Consider the following 19,063-nt stretch of genomic DNA (forward strand, 5'->3'; position numbering starts at 1 on the left):
TGAAACAGAACAGGTCATACGGTGCACAGCAGTCATAATCAGTCCTGGAGTTTGGATAGTATTTGCGCTCCCAACTTCTCACCAGCTCCATAACAGAAGTACCTGGGACTGAGGACCTTGAGAGCACCATGCTGAGACCAGGAAAGGTGCCAGGGTGGGGGAAAGGAAGGAGAAATTAGACTAATAAGGATCTCTGACCAGTCTTAAAGACACAGCCACAGAACATGCACATCTTTATACACTGATACACCGAAGGAACGTCACTAGGGTCCAGCAGCTGCAACAAAGCACAGGTCGCTGGGGGAGAAGAGGAAGCAAAGATGTGAACAGTGCCTTCTCACCAGCAGCAGCTGGTCTTAAGTAGAAGTCTAGCCCCCCCTAATCCATACAGCAAGTGAATTTGCAGGGAAGCACCACCCAGCATTAGCACGAAGGAGCAAAGGACAAAGCTTATTTCACATAGGTGTTATACGGCCAGAAAGAAATAAAGAAGATGGGAGGGAGGAGCTGCTGTATGATACCAGGTCACTCAGTGACCTCTTTACTGGGTGAAAACAGTTCCAGCATTGAATAGCATCCAGTGCAGCTAGAAGGTGCTGACAAGCTGTTGTTCAGAACTGGCAAGCAGAATATTTTGAGGTTTCAATTCCAAGCTTTGGCTCCACAGAGATTTCAAAGAAATGATGATTCATGTTGAGTTCTGACCAAGAAGTGGTGGTAGGTTTTGTTTCAGAGTTGGCTCTTTGATTGGAGTTCTTGCTCAGGCTCCATGATGCACCGTTCTGTGCTGCCGAGTGCCACACAATGTGCACCAATGGCATAAAGGCAATAAAACCAAAGCAACATATATAGGGAAAAAATGTGTAAGTGAAGTAGAAGAGCAGACTTGCATAGGTCAGCATAAGTAGTTGTATATCAGAGACAAAGCATTATTGAGCTTTTTTGTATAGAGCTGCCACAAATCACATCTTTCACTGTTTTATTTACCAGCCTCATAATAATCTGCAATTACAAAATATGCTATGCTATTTTAATAAGAATGTATCCTCTGGCCCACAATACAGATTTTCTGAGGGCTAGAAAAATAAAAATCCAGAAAACAGAGAGAGAAACACAACTGCTGTTTTGCACTAATAAAAGATTAGTAAGCTCATGATATAGAAACAGATACATGTCAATAAATTGTAGCAATAAAATAATATTGCTGCATTATTACTAAACAAAGCATATTGATAAGAAGTTTGTGCAACTGGAAATAAGATACGTAATTGGGATTGTTGTAGTAGAGAATGCTGTATCTCATTTGGACATTAGATTAATAGCGTACAGCTTCAGTTATGGTAACATCACGGGAAGGCTGGTGGTTGTGGGTCTGGTTTCAGGTGATCCTTTTCATACCACCGTCCAAAAAGCGTCACAGTGACGACTGGTTTTGTTGGTCTTGTCTTACTTATCAAACGCCCATCATTCAATACCTGATTGAAAAAGGTAAGAGAAGGACATAATTAGAGGAGCACCCATATGAACATGCTAAGAGCTCAGAAAGATGTGACAAAACAGGAAGAAGGTACGTCAGACCGTATCTCTTACTGAAACTAGTGAGTTCATTAAAGGTATTTAATAGATCTGACTATTCACTATGAGCAAGGTCACTTTGGCTGTTTTGAGACAGTTTATTCCATTACTACCCTGCAGAGAACCTAGCATGACACAGCTCCAGGGTGTCCCATTACCTCGAACTCCCCGGGGGCCAGCTGCACCCCGCTGTACAAGACTTCTGGAAAGACGTAGTTAGTGCCAAAGGTGCCGCTGAGGGAGAACATCTCAAACTCGGTCTGCGCAGTCTCCACCGGCTGCCCGCAGGTGCTCAGGTCCGTGCTCTTGCACTTGAGCAGCGTGCATATCTGCGGGGAGGAGAAAACAACCTATTTAGCAAGATGGAAACACTCTGGTAGGAAAGCCTTGTGTCATCAAAACTAGTGTGTGTCAGAGCAGGTGACCATCACAGGATCTCTTTCATAACCTTTAAGCATCTCTTTTTTTTCGTCGTAGCTTATTTTTCAACCCTTGATCTGATTGGGGGTATTCCAGGGCTGCACTGCCTTAGTAGTTAGAAATAACCTTAGTTTCTGACCTAAGTGCTGCCAGAGCACCTTATTTAATCCCTGAAGGTCAATCCTGTCACTTCCACTAATTCTTCCAATTGCCACTTCTCTCATTTGAAGATTCCTTTCTCACATGTCGTAGTAAGATGAGTTTGTGAATGGAAATTTTAGGCAAATGAAACAAAGTTCTCATGGGTACCTTGTGCAACTATACACACAGGTCCTCTTGCTGGTATTTGTACATGTTGCTAATGACAATTCATTAGGTGGTCTGGTAGTGCATGGGAAATCTGAATTTGATGTTCTCCATCCAACTCCTGGTGAATATACGTCAAGGTGATGAAGTCAGCACCCTCTGTTACGGTTTTGTGTTAGCAGTTGCAGCACATAGAGGAAAGTAGGAATGGCAGTGTTTTGTCCTTAAAGTTAATTCTCCACGTTACAGCTGATAAACATTTATGGACACCATGAAGAAATATGAAATAGGGCTAGCACTCCTGTGAAGGTTCAAAGGATGGTGGCTGGTTTTGCTGACAGGTGATGGAGGAGTTTGTCTATTTGTGTCAGATATTGGTGGATAGAAGAAGTGCATTTGCAAATATCAGAAGTATTATTCATCAGCAAATACGGTTCCCTTTGAAATGCAAATAAGCAAAAATAAAGAATCTAATTCTCTCAGTACGTTCTGTGGAAATGAAAAAAATGCTGAGGGGGAAAAGGAAGAGTAGAATTTCCTGTCTTCTCTAGAAAATTCAGTACTGGTAGAGACCATGTGGCAGCTTCCACAGTCACTGAAATAAATTTTCCAAGTGAGCTCACCAAGAACAGAATTTATTCAAGCTACCTTCTTAAACGTATTAGATGAGCTGTTTGCTGGCTAAGACCTCCCCCTGTATCCTGGAGTCTGTACCAGCTGATATGCAAAGGCCATGTTGACAGACAGAAGTAAGTAATGAAAAAAACAATAATCTGCTGGGACAATAACTTATTTATGAAGGCAAAGAAGGTTTTCTAATATGGCTTTAAGCAAATTCAACCAGCATGTAACGCACCGTCTTCCCAGACATTTCACTAAAAGAGAGGAAGAGTGGACATTTCCAATAAAAGTCATATGCCGTTTCGGTAAACTTCATTGCTATGATTTGAGTAATGACAAAAAATTAACATCTTTGTTACTCTAAATTATCAGAACATCTCATAAAGATAGATATGATCAACTGATTTTTTAACAGCAACTGTTTGATGAAGATTACAGAGGAGATGCAGAATACTTACTGCAGATAGTCACAAAAGAGGACCTAAATTTAGCCAATATTGCACAGCTAAAAAAATAGTGAATGCACTCTGGGAACTTAAAAGAGATTTAGAGACCCCTCCGCTGCATTTGTTGGATTTAAAGGTAAGCAGGCTTGGACATTTTAGCAACTACTTCCCATTGCTAACAAATAGGACACCAGGGCTCCAGCATAAAAGAAAGTAATTGTCTTTCCCTCCCCGAGCTGAAGGTTTCTCCCTGTAAAGAAGCTTCCTAAAATAAGTACTCCCTCTCCAAAGAATCATTACCTGCAGATAGTATTGTCCTTCAACAACATGAAGCCCATCGAAAGCACCTAGCACATAAACTTCATCTTCTCGTTTCCCTGCCATCTTGTAGCTCAAGTGACAGCAGAGGTCCTTCTGGCCAACGGTGACATTCCCCTCAGGCTTAGTGAGCTCAGTGAAAGTGAACCAGTCGTGGAAGATGAGTCCTCTGAAATCATGGTCATTGGGCGAAAATCTTCCGACACTCGAAGCATATGAGCTCCAGTTGACAGCAGGCGGGGAGGCAGGAGAAAGGCGAGGGTGTGAATCTAGTTCAGCAACGAGGAGGCGACCATGCTCAGTTTTCATATTGTAGTAGTATGTTCTGGCTCTATCTGGTGCATAAATACCACTCCCTGAGGAAAGTGCAATAGTCAGTCCAAAAATAATACAAAATTTCATATTATCCTTTAATTGTCCCTACTGCTAGCTTATCCACTATTTTATAAATATTACAGAAATTTTAGTCTCACCAAAGGTGACCATTATCACAGTTCAGTACACAGAACTCATGCTTTGGCAAAGAATAGCATTTTTTTCCCTGGGTGAGGTCTGCTCAGTGTAGGCAAAGGCAGAGGATGTTATGTTGTGGTTGTATTTATGGCCTCCCCAGTTCTCTTTTCTCCTGTATGCAAGAGTTGCTTGAGAATTCCTTTGTTCGTGGCTGATTGATGTAAAAGGACCATCTACTGATTGAGACCATCCAAAACAACACAGGCAAGTATCACAGGCCCGACCTGGTGAACACAGAAGGAAATAGCAGCTGTCTAGCCCCATTTACACTGGCTGAGGACTCCTCCCCACATGGGGAATTCACCACTGACCAGTGCCAAGCAACAGAGGGAAATCAAAGAAGATCTGTCATACCCATCACTGCCGAAGAGCCACATAAAATGGACAACCAGCAGTAGCCTGTTAGGCATTTCAAATGAGAAGCCCCAAGCCAAAACTGTGGTTTCATAGCTCAGTGAAGATACTAGTGTAGCTGAAATATACTATCCCATAAGCTAAGCTCTAGAAAATCAGTGCTATGCTCTTAAAAGAAAATGCAGACTTCTTAGCAGTGTTACTGCAACAGGTCTGAAAATTTGTTTTTAACACTTTTCCACAACTGTGTTAAATACAGCTACAAATAAGTCTTTCATTTGGCCAGAATAAACAGAGCCATGCATTGGGTTTACAAGTATATATTTATCATTTGGCATTCAATTACAGACTTAGAGGTGGAGAGCAAAAGAACCTAAGTTTCAGAAGCTTCTACTCAGATAGAAGGGACAGTAACTTACTACTTCTTTAGAGGCATTAAAAGAAAGAAAGGAAAATCCTAAGAAGCCAAGGAGAAGAAAAGAAAACACCACAAGTTTTGCTGTGCTTTTTATGGCATCAGTAGGGACAGGGGTTGTCAGGTTTAAAACTTGGTGACTAGACTCTTCACCTTCCAAGTAAATATATTATATTCCTCTGCAAAATCACCTTGCAGAGCAGGGCATAAGATTCATGGCTATAAAGATTTTTCAGACAGAGTGAGAATTAATTACCTGTCATAGATATGCTGGTATAGTGTGTATTGGCAGCTAGGAAGTTGACACCCATGCCCATAGCCCAGGCAGAGTGAAACTCCACCGCGGTCAGAAACGGCAGGACGTTCATCCAAGCCGTGGGGAAGAGCACAGTGTCCACCTCCAACTCGCGCACCAGGACCACGGCAGGCTCCCAGAAAAGGATGTCGAAGCACGTGAAAATGCCAAACTTCCCAAAGGGGGTCTCAAAGGTGACGGCTTCTGGCTCTTTAGGGTAATTAAACTGAGTTTCTGACATAAAGAGATTATACTGTAGGGGAAGGAATAAAGAGAAACACGTTAAAGGCACTTACTGCAATATCCTGGAGTCATTCCCTAAAACTGTTCAAAACGACTAGAGCAGTTTTTTGACCTGTGTTTGAAGCCTTCACGTGTAGGAAGTCAGGCTAAAATTGTATGGTCACCATAGTGCCCAAAAGGTGGATATAGGGAGACACATATTGCCCTGGCATCTAGCTAGGAAAGCAACCGGCTATCTGCAGGTCTGTTGGTGTCAGCCACCTGCAACTCCCATAAAAATAATCTCTCCACTCTCCCCACCTAGTTTATAATTCCGGTGACCTGAAAGACACACAGAAGAGAAGAGGAGCATGGAGGATCTGGCACCAAGAGATAGGATTGGTGGCCTTGGTGTGGAGACGCACAGAAGGACCGGAAGCACACAGAACCAGAAGGAAGAGCGAGACAGGGCAGAGCGGACAAGAAAACAAAGGCAGTGTGATGGGGGAAAGGCAGATGATCTCAGCCCACAGAAAAATCCAAGTTTGCGACATTCTCAGCTTTCCAACATTTTCCTTCTTCCTTTGCATTCACGTTTACTAAAAGAGTCCTTTAATCTCCAGGTAGCCTGGACAATAAACACATGCCACCGAGCCAGAAAAGAGGTTCAAGTTTACTGAATTTGTAACTCAGCACTTGGGTTGTGCCAGGCTGGCACACGGGGAACCAGACTTGCATTATCAGTGTCCCCCTCACCCAGTTTGCTCACAAAGAAATATCTTGGCATCGTCTCTGAAGAACCAGGTGTAATACTGGGCCCAAAGTGCGCTAAATAAACAACTGACTTCAGTCGAGCCACATTGGCATGATACCTGGCACACAACCCTCAAAAAACCTTGATGAACCTTGCAGGTAGGCACATAAAACTGAAAGAGGATACTTTCATTAGGTGCAAATGTTTCAATGCCCTCATCTCTTTTTACACCTGGCTTAGGTCCGTGGTTTTGTCCAGATAATTCCCATTATGCAAAAACTGTGCTGAAACATCATCAGAAAAAAAATTATAGGAAAGGGCCTGTCTTCTTTAAATCAGACTACTCATCTAAGACAAGATGCAGATGAACATTTAAAATCCTGGAACGTGAAGGGGTAGTCTGGTGAAAACCTGGCACTGAAAACTAAAGCTGCTTAAGCAGCAGGATTTCCAGTAATAGGGAGTTAACAAACTGAGGAACTCAACCAAAACCATATGCCACTAAACTGGACCCACACAATCATTTTTCATTCTAGTCTGTTTTGAGAAACATGACAGAAAATGCAAATCTGGAGTCAAGACTTCACAGTAAGAGAGAGATTCTTTTAAATTATAAACAGAAACAAAAATCTGCCATGGGAAAATGACTGGCATTTAATTCTCTTGCCAAATGGAGATGTTTTGGAAGTAGTGGAAAAACAGCTCCTGACTTCCAAGGCCTCTTTACCTTGTGGTAACGAGCCACCAGTTTCCCCTCCGAGTCAAAGACGACATCGGTGTTGTACTGATAGCGACCATCGCTGGGGCAGCTGGGATCGCTGGAGTTACACGGCTTCTTGTCCCCCATGTTTGCAACCACGTAGATGGAGTTACTCCTGGCCATGCAGCTGAGTCGTTCCTGCACTGGTGCTGGAGCAAATCTAATGCATTTTAGGAAAAAGACAAGTAAAATCTGTGATGTCAGTGGTGTCCATCACCGGAGTGCTGAGGGCATGCTGGCAGCACCTCCGATCCTGCAGTCATGGCAGGGCATGCATATACACAGGGTGGCTGCAGCACTCCCTCAGGTTGATTCCCGCAGCTTGGGGCAGGTCCTGGAGCCCTCCCATCGGCGTCCGGAGGGACATGCCGCCCTTGGGCTGCCTGCCAGCACCCCTCGGCACCCAGAACATGCTCTGCAGCAAGCAGATAATCCTAGGGCTGGGAAAGGGCAGGAGAGGAATTGCTGGGCAGAGGAAGAGAGTATCTTGGTGTCACACAGGACAGTATCTTAGCATCTGGCATAGCAGCACCTGAGGACTGTAGCTCTGAGCCCTCAACACACCAAGCAGAGTTGAGCTGTGGAATAGTGCATCTGATGTGGTCAAGGCAATTCATGTCCTCCCATGGACAGGAGCACTCAGTCTTCTTGCCATGGCATGAACAGCAGTGGGATATTCCTTTCAAGATGTGACAGGCCATGTGCCATAAACTGGCAGCACCTCTGAAGCACCTGTACCAGGCCAGAAAGAGAGCAGACATCCCCCTCTGTAAAGTGGCGATGCATATGGCTTTGCAAGGTGTGCATGGGCCATACAGGAGGACCATCACGCAAGGTACATATATAGCACCAAGGAATAGGGCATGCCAGACTGTGATGGCAGGCATTATATTCCCACAAGGCACTATTGAAAACCCTGATTTAGGAGAGCGAAGCGACACACAGATCACCTTCACAAAAACTAACTGCGTTGAAGAACTGGAATAAAGACCTGCTTAGACACGCTGCCACCCCACACCCCACATTCACTGAAAGACTCTGTATATTTTAGCTACTTTTGTCTCAGTAAAAAGTTGCACATCCTGCACTTCTCCCCATTGTGAATCTTACTCTCAGGACTGTTGAGGCATTACATCCTCACAGATGTAATATTATGGTCTTAGCACCTCACCATTGAGCAGGTGCAGAAAGCAGTGGTGAAAAAGGCAGACCACAGCTGTAGTTCCATGGCTGAGTACTGATTTCATGCTGTATGGATCTCAGGTCCAGCACTCAGCTATAGGTTATCATGTCCCGGCTGGAACATGACATTTGAATGACAGATCATGCTGTACAGCACAGAGACTCTAGCAATTTGGACGTTATCTTATCTTAACTGTGAAAAACTAAGATTAAAACTTTCTGGGTTTGTATCACTCAGAGATTTGGACTTTGACTACTGAACTCGTCACCTCTGTTATTAGCTGCTCAGAAACTATTTCTTGGCTGTCCACAAAAATGGTATATGTGCTTTTATGCGTGCTACATTTTGTACAAATGAACATAGCATTTGTAAAAAAACAAACAAACCAACAAAGCAAATAAAAACTAGTGTTAAGAATTTCAATTATTCTATTCAGAATAGTGTGCAAATACTGAAAGCAGAATGAGAAGCAGTATATTCTGGCATCAAAGCTTTTCCAAATGCAAAAAAAACCCCAAGTTTCCTCTGCATTTAGCAACCCAAATTCTGTATATTGTTTGAATTTCTCTCTGAAGTGTCTAATTCAAAAACCTTTTTTTTTTTTTAACAGGGTTTCCTAGTCAATTAGTCATGGACATGCTATAGATTTTATCATGTAACTTACCTTCTCATGCAACTTTAATTGAAACTTAGTCTCATGACAAAAGCATTAGCAGTTCTTAGGCATTTATTGGGAGCAGCTCATGACTCCATGAGACACTAGTTTGAAACCATGTAAATTACTGCAGAAGAAATCACCTTGTGGGGTCGGTGCAGGGAATCCAGTTCACTGCCGGATCAGGGATATCCTCCAGGTAGGGGTAGATGGTTTCTCTTGTGAAAAGCCAGCCGTAAATGCCATCTTCAGGAGTCACAATGATGTGGGCGCCCTGACACAACAACAGGTTCCGTTAAGAATTCACCCATCAACAGATAACCAGGAGGGTCAGCAGGAGCAGAAAACACTAATAACAATATGATACACCCAGTACCTGCTGGGCAGCTTCCTTGATGGCCCCTTCCAAGACATCCATGTTTTTGTTCATCAGGGCCAAAGCCTCGTCGGGAGAAACGGGCTTGTCAGTGGCATCTGGCAGGATGACGGCATGCTCGTAGACGGCTGCAATGAAGGTGTCGGAGGCAAGGGCCTGAAGGACTGCGAGTGCAAACACCGCAGCGTGCAGGAGAGGCTGGGAAGGGAGCATGGCTGGTGCCTTGCAGCTCCTAGAATGCTCTGAGTCACGGACAAACGGTGCAAAAAGCACATACATAGAAAAGAGAAGAGGGACAAAGTTTAACTTTAAAGGAGGGATTAAGTGCTGGTCTGTTAAAGCATTACCTTGGAATCAAGTCACTGGTGACACACGGGAAAGTATTACAGTACACAGTAAGGATGTCGCAACTCAATGAGATTAAAAAACCAGGCAGTGCCAAGAGTAACTGTGCCAGCAGAAAAATAAGTTATTAAACACATGGCTAGAAAGAACGGTCCAATTTTTGTTTTTATACTTTCTTCTGTCATTGATTGCAATAGACTTTTGCTATCTATGTTGGCTCAACTCTGATACCCGCATGAAAGGTGGATGTGTCACCCCTGGAGCTAGTCTTCTGTGAAGTTTGAGTGGCAAACTTGAGGGATTTAAAAACTGTTTGCTTTATTCTAGTGTCTTCATATTCCCCAGTTCCTGTGATACCTGCCATTAGGTGCAGCTTGCTTCCCGGAGTTTCTTTAGACCAAAGTCATTACATAGCATCTCACTGTACTTAGATGTAATACACTTAACATGCCAGCGACAGAACTGTCCCTTGCGTTTATCCCAGTGGCTCTCCCAGTCGCTTCTGTTTAGCTGTACATCATTTTCCAACAGCCTTCCACCAAAAAATTTGCACCTGGAGGGAATGCTTTCCTCTGAAATCAGGCAGGTAAGCCACCAGCCAGGCCATTAATCGAGTACCCCATTGCCTGGCTGCCACTTGCCTGAAGCAGAAGGGCAGGCTAGTTCACCAGGCACAGAGCCCCCCTGCTCATCCTTCCTGTCGCCAGGAACATGCTGTGTATTGAGAGACCTTCATTTTTAATCTTTTACTTTAATTCAGTTCAAATGCATTTTTTGCTATGACATTTTCCATTTTTTGACTTTCTAGTAGTTGCAGTATTGTCATTTGGAAAAGGTTTTCTGAATAGTGGGAAGCAGAACAGGCTGCCTGCCTTCAGCTACAGCAGACTGTCCTTGTAGAGCTGTCTCAGAAAAGACAAAAATGTGGGTGAATGCAAGCACCAGAGAGTTCCCTGTAAGAGTAGCACTGACCGAGGGTTTCAACCATTAGGAACATTGATTTGCACCTGGTAATGTTCACCTCTAAGTACTTGTCTACATACATTGCTAGGTACAGCATGCTCATTCAGGAGCCTTAAATACGATCCTTTAAAAGGCTGCAATAGAGATTTCAGTGATAACTGAAGCCTGGAAGCCTTTTTCCTGCCCTGTTTTTCTTATCAAATGAAATATGCGTTGAGTCACGTTAACCACAATCGGACGTAAGTCTGAAGAAGGAGGAAGCAGTAAACGCTGCCTTGTTTAGCAACAGCTAGGACAACAGTCAGCCCAGAAGGGTGACTACCCTGGCAGAGCTGAGCAGAAAAAGTGACGAGTGCGGGGGCCAGGCGCTGCCCCGCGCAGTTCAAGCCGCGCTGCCAGGACAGGGGGGTTTCTGTGGTACGGTGGGGGGGAGGCATCCCTGTCTGCCCCTGTACCAGCAGGCACCACCGCCTACTGCCTGCAGAGCCGGGCGCTCACCCAGGAGCGAGGACCTAACTCCAGTTAAACAAACAAACCCCCCTGAATAAAATTTAACGACACTACAGCTGTCCAGGCTATACACGGCTGTAGGCAATGCAAGAGGATATTTATCCTAGAGCTCCCTCTACTTTTCACTCCTCCATCCTCCCAGTCCACTCCCCTCACCCCTCTACTGCACTCTCCCCCATCTCTGCTACTTGCCTGAGGACGGCGGTTATCCGACTGACTTACTTTTGTGAAACGGGATGCGATTTGGTGCTAAATCAGCTTAGCTGTAGAGGTAGTCCGTCTTCAGATTGTGGTCCTGCTCCTTTTCTTGTGCCAAGAGAGACTGCGTGGAAGACTACTGCTTATTCAATGGGTTAATCTTGCTCTGGAGAAGCCTGTGTGAAGGGTCACACCCAAACCATGCAATCACTGCAAAGCAGTGAGGACGTGCGGGCAGCGGTGAGGAAATCGGAAGCCACTCATTTTTACCAACAGCACATAGTTACGTTGCTTAGCTGTAACAGGACACCATGTCCTAGGGCACAGATAGAAATGTAGAGAAACAGTACTTCTTCTCCACAAACAAGTAGAGTGTTTTCCATTACTTCTATTATACGAATTGTAGAGGGTTACAATTTAACACATCTAGAGACTAAAATCTTGTTTTTGCAACATTCACTTTGTTCAAAAACAATGTATTTTACATCCTGCAGGTCTATTTTTCATGATGTTGGTCAGATTAAATGTGAACAGTGTTTTTATTTCAAAACAGCCCTGTAGAACAAACAACAGAACAGTACAGAGAAATCTTACCCACATCACCCAAAGTAATCCAGTCCACTTGCTTAGAAGGTACAATCTGCAGGGCCTGCACCCACACACCTGCCAGTGCCTTCAATCTGTTCAAGCTGCTTGCCACCCTTTCCCAACACCTGCCTGCACAGTCCCGGCTCTCCCTCGCACCAGCATGAGCAACCATCTCACAGGAAGACAGACAGGCCCCTGCAAAATTGCTCATTTTGAGAATTTTTGATATGGACACACCTGACTGCTTGAAAATGGTAACACAGTTATCAATAGTTTTGTGGAAAGGAAATTTTCCACACCCTAAAACTGTGGCCAGAAATATTCAAGGAGACTCCTCCAACTGTAAGTTAGGGCGTGGCATGATAACTCATTACAGTGTACTCAGCTGAATAACTGTTTCTGAAGCAATGGTGTTTGCAGGCTTGTTTTCTTTTTCAAAGTAAATGATAACTTAAAAGTTCAGCCATCAGCCGTCAAAGGTTCTGTTAATCTCTGGTTTAGAAAAGTGTGTGTTCAGAGCTGGGGCGGAACAGTGTTGTGGAAATGACTTCTAATACCTCGCCAAAAATTTCAAAGAATTAAAAATTGGTTGTTACTGCGCCACAATGCACTGCTGTGTGCCTGAATCCTACACTGCTAAAGCCAGAGGAATTTATTTTCTATTGTCCCCAGTGAGATCAAGGTCAATCCTATGACAATCAAAAGCTATCATACAAAACCACATACAGAACTGCCCTGCAGAGTAATTTATTTTTGCTGCAAAATCAAGTCAACAAATCAATGTGCAATGATTTTGCTGTTAGATAAGGCAACTTGAGAAATATAATGCCATTATAATTATGGGTATTAACATTATTTAACATTAATTAACATTATGGTTAATTATGATTAATAAGCATTACAGAAACAAGCAGATGAGATCTTAAAGGATCTGCAGTGAAATCACGGTGAAGCTTGCTGTGTGTGTGGAGGGTCCTTTTCGTACCACCTCCCAAAGAGTGTTACACTCAAAACTGTCTTCGATGTATTAGTCTGACTTATCAGACGTCCATCATTTAGCACCTAGTTACAGGAAAGTAAAATAAATGGGAACATCAGCAAAGCGGTACTACTGTATGACAAACACAAGGTAATATATTAATTAATGTTGACCTCGTTGAGAGATGTCTTGAAAAAAGACAAAGCAAAGCATGTCTGAGTCTCTCATTCACTTGGAGATACCACAAAGTCTGAGAAAAACTACACTTCTTCTGTCCTGAGCAAGATCTTGTTCTAGGAGATTTGGGGAAGAAGGGAATCAGCGAAATGGACCTGCTGTATGAATGCAACCAAGAAAATCAGGCAGAACTAAAGCTGCCTTGAACTCAAGCCAGTTACTGAAATAGAGGACACTGATAACTCCCCAGTTGCTCCTGTGTCTTGTAGTGGCTTTTTCACCATTTGTGTTACAAGTCTGACAACTCACAAGGGTGTCCCATTACCTCGAACTCCCCGGGGGCCAGCTGCACCCCGCTGTACAAGACTTCTGGAAAGACGTAGTTAGTGCCAAAGGTGCCGCTGAGGGAGAACATCTCAAACTCGGTCTGCGCAGTCTCCACCGGCTGCCCGCAGGTGCTCAGGTCCGTGCTCTTGCACTTGAGCAGCGTGCATATCTGCGGGGAGGAGGGTACAGAAAGGCAAAATACCACTAAGCTTTCAACAGTCAAGAGCTGGATTTGATTGTAAGAAAAGCTGTCATGATGAAGAAATGATCCAATACATCTAGTCATTTATTTAGGCCAAGAGGATCCATGGGTGCTCTTGGCACCTGAAACTTTGTAAAAAGACAGTTCTTTGCCAGCACCGCAGCAAAGCACTGTGTCTGTGTGTACACACGTATGTTGATAAGTTACGTGTGCTTTCATGCATAATGCATATGCATTTAGTCATAGATGTGGCATAGTTTATGGCCTAGGTAAGTTACTTTAGCTCTGGCTGAGTTTCCTAAGAAACTGAAGCCATACTTATTTGCCTGCTCTAGTGGGAATACTCTAAAGATATAGAGAAAAGGTATGAAGATTTAGCACATTAAAAAAAGCCTAACAGTGAAATTTAAAAGAACCAATACAGTGACAAGCCATGTGAATACAAAGGTTATATCCATATTTAGTTTCTTAATTTTGTGAGATAACTGCATGTTAGAGAATCACATCAGCATGATGGCACAATCCACTGAGCAGAAAACAGCTCTCTGTTGTGACAGGAGCATCCCTATGAAGACAGAGAGAACTCTACGATCTTTTCTCCCTTTTGCACACATATATGGAAACCTCCTCGAGGTGTTATAGCACAGGGTCAACTCAGGGTCTTCGCTTTCATCATTTATAACATAGACAGAAAAGCAGGATCAACACCCCTAATGAAGTCAAAATGCATCATGAAGAACAAAATGTTTTCAGAGGGGCCTAAAAAATACATCCTCTTAAACCCCCTCAATGAAAAATGAGACAAATGCAAATGGGCTGCAAAGAGAGTATTGCAGCCTTCCCACAGTCCAAATAAGAACAGAAAACCTTCACCTGCAAATAATACTCTCCTTCAACAACATGTAGCCCATCAAAGGCACCCAGAACATAAAGTTCATCTTTCTGCTTCTCTGCCATCTTGTAACTCAGATGGCAACAGAGGTCCTGCTGGCAAATGGCACAATTTCCCTCGGGTTCAGTGAGCTCCGTGAAGGAGAAGAGATCATGGTAAACGGCCCCGCTGAAATAGTGATGGTTTGATGGAAGCTGTTCAATACTGCTGGCATACAATTTCCAGTTAACAGCAGCAGGATAGTCAGGAGACAGACGTGGGCGTGAACTCAGTTCTGTCACCAAAAGGCGACCATTTTCCATTTCTGTATTATAATAACACGCTCTTGGACCGTCTGGGGCGTAAATACCACTCCCTGCAAACACATAACACCAGAAAGCTTAGTTTTTAATCTGAAAGCAAGTGTATGGTACAAGTAAGCAGTCTTCACTAATTAAACATGTGCTGTATTTTATTCTAATGTTTACCAGATTGTTTTGAAACTAAATTAAGCCTTCACAGACTGCAAGCCTAACCTAATGCTTTTTGCAATTAATGGAAAGTAGACCAAACTCTGATGTTTCATGTATTGTAAGTGACAAGATTAGTGTGCTAATTATATGCCATTATATATTATTTAAGTGGATGAAGCTATACATTCCTCATTGAGTTTAGCTGTATCAGAAATCAGTATTTCTGATTAAAATAAATGGTAACACTGTCAAGTTAAAAAAAAAAATCAGTAAGGAAAAGATATTACCAAAAGTCACATCTTTATGCAAGCTCTTTACATAAATACATAAATCTTTAAGGCCCAGAGTAAAACTTATCCATAAAGAACATGAGTTGTATGACATAGGGTCATCAATGACTGAGAACTAAAGGAACGGCCTGTATCTGCTTTTATTTGGAAGGCAAAGTTTAGGGCTACATTTTAGCAACGCCAGTAAGTTTTCTCTCACTTCTGCAAGCACATGCCCGCAAAACTTGTGCTTGACTTCTAGCATCTGCTCAGGAAAAATATACAGTGAAAACAGCCCGGAAAGAAAACCTGACACAAGGTCTCCAGCCCAGAGGTAGCGTTTGCAGGACTCACAAGAACATTTCGCAGAGTTAGGTTTCCACCTAGTGGAGAAAAAAAAGTTTGGCCCTTCACCTGACCAAAACACCAAGCACCAGGAGCAGAAGATGAAGAATCACATGCATAAACTCTCAGGACTGATCATTTAACAAATAACTACAGGTGTTCTAGTCAACTTAAGCATTTCTGAGCTCTTACATATCACATTTTGGTTTCCTTTTTATCTCTACAAGTTCTCTTGTCCTAACCCTGTTGGCATGTGTATGCTGCCTAAAGCTGATGGGAATTTCTGCTCAGGTCAACTGCACTACATAGCTGTAAATGTTGCCCACGGGAACAAGACCGATTGGAGCGATATCACATTACTTGTCATATCTAAAGTGGAGTTGCGTGTATTTGCTGAAAGAAAGTTGACGCCCATTCCCATAGCCCATGCTGAGTGAAACTGGACTGCCGACAACAGTGGGAGTGTGTTACCCCAAGCGGTTGGGAACAGAATGGTGTCAACCTGGAATCTGCTTGCCAAGACCACAGCTGGGTCATGATAGAGTATGTCTGCACAAGTGAAAATGCCAAAGTAGCCAAAGGATGTATTGAAAGTAACAAATTCTGGATCCTTGGGGTAATTAAACTGTTTCTCTGTCACAAAAAGGTTGTACTGTTCAGGGAAAGGAAGGAATGGAGAAAAAAAGATTAGAAAAGAAATCAAACCATTTAAATCGGACTAATATTCAATATAATACTCATTCACTTAAATACAAGTAATGGAGAATATGTTTTGTGAACATGCTATATCTCAATTTCAAAAAAGAGAATTCATACCACTGCAAGAGGAGTCAAGCACAAATATCTGTGGTTCTGATTTATACCAGTGAAGGGGATTTGTATTTAGTTAGCAGGAGTTTAGGACATTAATATCTCATGTGTCACTTCCTATTGAGAAGCAGTGAAAATAGAGGGCTTATTGAATGTTAATTAATTTCTTTTAATTACTTGCTATTAAATTCAGTATAGCAGGAATGAAGATACCTTAAGGCAGTGGCTTCACCTGTCCTCTGACGCCTGCTCTATAGTGACTATGTACAAATACATTTAAGCCTGGGAAGCAGCTTCTGTTTCACATCGTTAATCACTTGAGGATTATGCACTTCCTGAACTTTGTAAAATCCTCTTACCTTGTGATAACGAGCCACCAGTTTCCCTTCTGAGTCAAAGACAACATTGGTATTGTACTGATAGTGACCATCACTTGGGCACCTTGGATCACTGGAATTACAGGGCTTCTTGTCTCCCATATTTGCAACCACATAGATGGAGCTATTCCTTGCCAAACAGCTGTCTTTCCAGCACCGGTGAGGGAGCAAACCTAAACAGCAGGGAAGGAAGAAAGGAAATAAATCATCAAAACCAGTCAATCCATAAAAATGCCAACACTAAGACTACAGATCACAAGAATGATAGGTTTAAGTTAGTAATTTCTAATATGAGACTGTCGTTTTCTGTTACTCAACAGAAGGCAGCGGTTTTGTGCTTCAAAGCTCAGCATGTTGAAACTCCAGCTTCACCTCACGTTAGATAAGTGAGGAACACAGGGGTTTCCTCGCAGTGAAAGCAAATCTTTGCACCTTTGAGTCTCCCTTCTGCTGCTGGCGTGTGGTACAGCGTTGGTGTTACACCAACACATGGGCTAATCTCAGCTTTCTGCTTCAGCTCTTGATTCAGCTGCTGTGCTGAGGTAGCTTATGATTTGCTTCTTCTACGGTGCGTTTTGTTATCTTTCACCAAATATTGCAGCCGCAAAAAATGGTGCAATTTATTAAGGAAAATAACAGAATAAAAAGGCTACCACATCATGAATCAAAAATATAAATTTGAAATTGTGCAGTATATCCTTTCAGTAGTAGCTGTTACTTTATTCACAAATATTCCTAATATTCCTGTATCTTAAATATTTTCTACCATATGCATGGAATACATTACTGAAATGTAGGTTCTGTAAGTTTTTGTTTTTCTTTTAAATAAATCTCAGCCTTTATGAGTATGCTAACTAAAATCAAAGGAATTACAGTGAGAAAAAATGACAGACAAAAATGATTAAGGAAGTTGTTTTAAGCTATTTATGGCAACTACGTGATGTCTAACCTGCCTTCATTTACAGCAGTTATTCCAAGACATCTAAAACTATGAACAACCACTCCTAAAGGTAGCCGTCTTTCCCATCGCACCGTTCCCCTGTGCACAGCAGGGACAATACCTTCCAGGATCAGCACACGGAATCCAGTCCACCTGTGGGTCTGGGATATCCTCAAGATAAGGCTATATTCTTTCCCTTGTGAAGACCCAGCCGTAAATGCCATCTTCAGGAATTACAATGATATGGGCACCCTGGTACCAACATACAAATCCAAAAAACACCATTAAGAAAATGAATAAATGGTCAATGTTTACCAAAATGAATGTCTCTAACTCTGTCATAATACCTGTCTGGCTGCTTCTTTGATGGCCACTTCCAAAATAGCCATACTTTTGTCCATGAGCACCAAGGCCTCCTCAGGAGAAACCGGCACTTCAGTGTCCTCCGACAAGACCACGTTGTGCTCGTAGACAGCTGCGACGTAGCTGTCCAGGGCACAGGCCTCCAGAGCAGACAGCACCAAAAGCACGGCAGAGGAAGCACGACCATGTCTGGAGTCTGGAAGTCGCCCAAGAGGACAGGGGCAAGCAAAGCCAGGGGGCTTTAAAAGGCAAAATCTTGCACGAAACCTGGGAATTCCCCAGAGCGGCAGAAAGCCGACACCAGGAAATGCAATCACCCTGCTCGGAAATTCTCACAACATCAAAGGCAAGCGAGCCATCAGCATCGAGCAATTCTGCCTTACACCACCGACAGAGAAGTCACAGAGAAGTCACCACTGTGCTGCAGCTGAAGAAATGCCATCGCCTGCCAGATCTGCGAATGATCCAGGCGTGGCATTGCTGTAGTAACACAGCTCAAGGCAAGCCCGGGTCACAGCAGGAAAACAAGCCAGTGTTTGGGAAATCTCAGCCAAGAGCAGCACGGACACATTCCTGCCCAAACTCAAGGGCGTGGGGTGCAGGCAGGGCTGCAGGAGGCAGGCGGCCGGCCCCGAGCTCGGTGCTGCTGCACGGGCACTACCTGTGCCACCCCGACTCAGGGCTGCTCTGATCTAGCTGAGTGTAGTTTGGCTATACCTGGCACAGTCCCTATTTATCACAGCTTCACAGGTTGTATAACTGTGTTAGTAACAGCAGATGGGTATTTAGACCTGCCACCACATGAGACGAGCACAGCACTAGCCAGGGGGTTGCTGAGATTCCCACAGGAGATCCCACCGCTCTGCTTTAACCATGGTTCCAGGACCCCTGGATGATCATGGCAGGAGAACATGCTTGTGAGTTGACCTGAACAACAAACCTGGAAACCAGGATTCCTCTTCAGGTTTCTTTTGCCTCCATTGTGTACGTGAAAGAATGAAAAGGGGAGAAGATGTGTTGCCAGAAAGCTAGAGGGGTTACTTAAGCCTGTCTAGTTTCTACTGAAGGTCTGGTGAAGTTCACGCATTGCAGGACAGCTTATTAATTTCAATG

At 43.4% G+C, this 19,063-nt stretch overlaps 2 protein-coding genes across 2 annotated transcripts; both read right to left on the reverse strand.

The window, feature by feature from the left end:
• Window positions 1–962: 962 nt before the first annotated feature.
• On the reverse strand, window positions 963–11,448 carry LOC142408359 (pantetheinase-like). Its single transcript, XM_075498762.1, has 8 exons — window positions 11,254–11,448; window positions 9,214–9,455; window positions 8,981–9,111; window positions 6,967–7,159; window positions 5,225–5,516; window positions 3,669–4,042; window positions 1,734–1,904; window positions 963–1,475 (listed from the first exon to the last, which is right to left on the reverse strand). The coding sequence occupies exons 2-8, from the start codon at window positions 9,424–9,426 to the stop codon at window positions 1,347–1,349; spliced, it is 1,503 nt and encodes a 500-aa protein (XP_075354877.1). The 5' UTR covers window positions 9,427–9,455; window positions 11,254–11,448; the 3' UTR covers window positions 963–1,346.
• A 1,256-nt stretch (window positions 11,449–12,704) lies between these two features.
• On the reverse strand, window positions 12,705–18,825 carry LOC142407547 (pantetheinase-like). Its single transcript, XM_075497168.1, is given in 9 exon segments — window positions 12,705–12,879; window positions 13,299–13,469; window positions 14,376–14,749; window positions 15,821–16,112; window positions 16,630–16,792; window positions 16,794–16,820; window positions 17,709–17,839; window positions 17,935–18,281; window positions 18,774–18,825. Coding segments are annotated over 9 exon segments (1,677 nt in total). The 3' UTR covers window positions 12,705–12,759.
• Between the last annotated feature and the right edge of the window lie 238 nt (window positions 18,826–19,063).

This window comes from Mycteria americana, chromosome 3 (assembly GCF_035582795.1).
Source record: "Mycteria americana isolate JAX WOST 10 ecotype Jacksonville Zoo and Gardens chromosome 3, USCA_MyAme_1.0, whole genome shotgun sequence".
NCBI classification, from domain to species: domain Eukaryota; kingdom Metazoa; phylum Chordata; class Aves; order Ciconiiformes; family Ciconiidae; genus Mycteria; species Mycteria americana.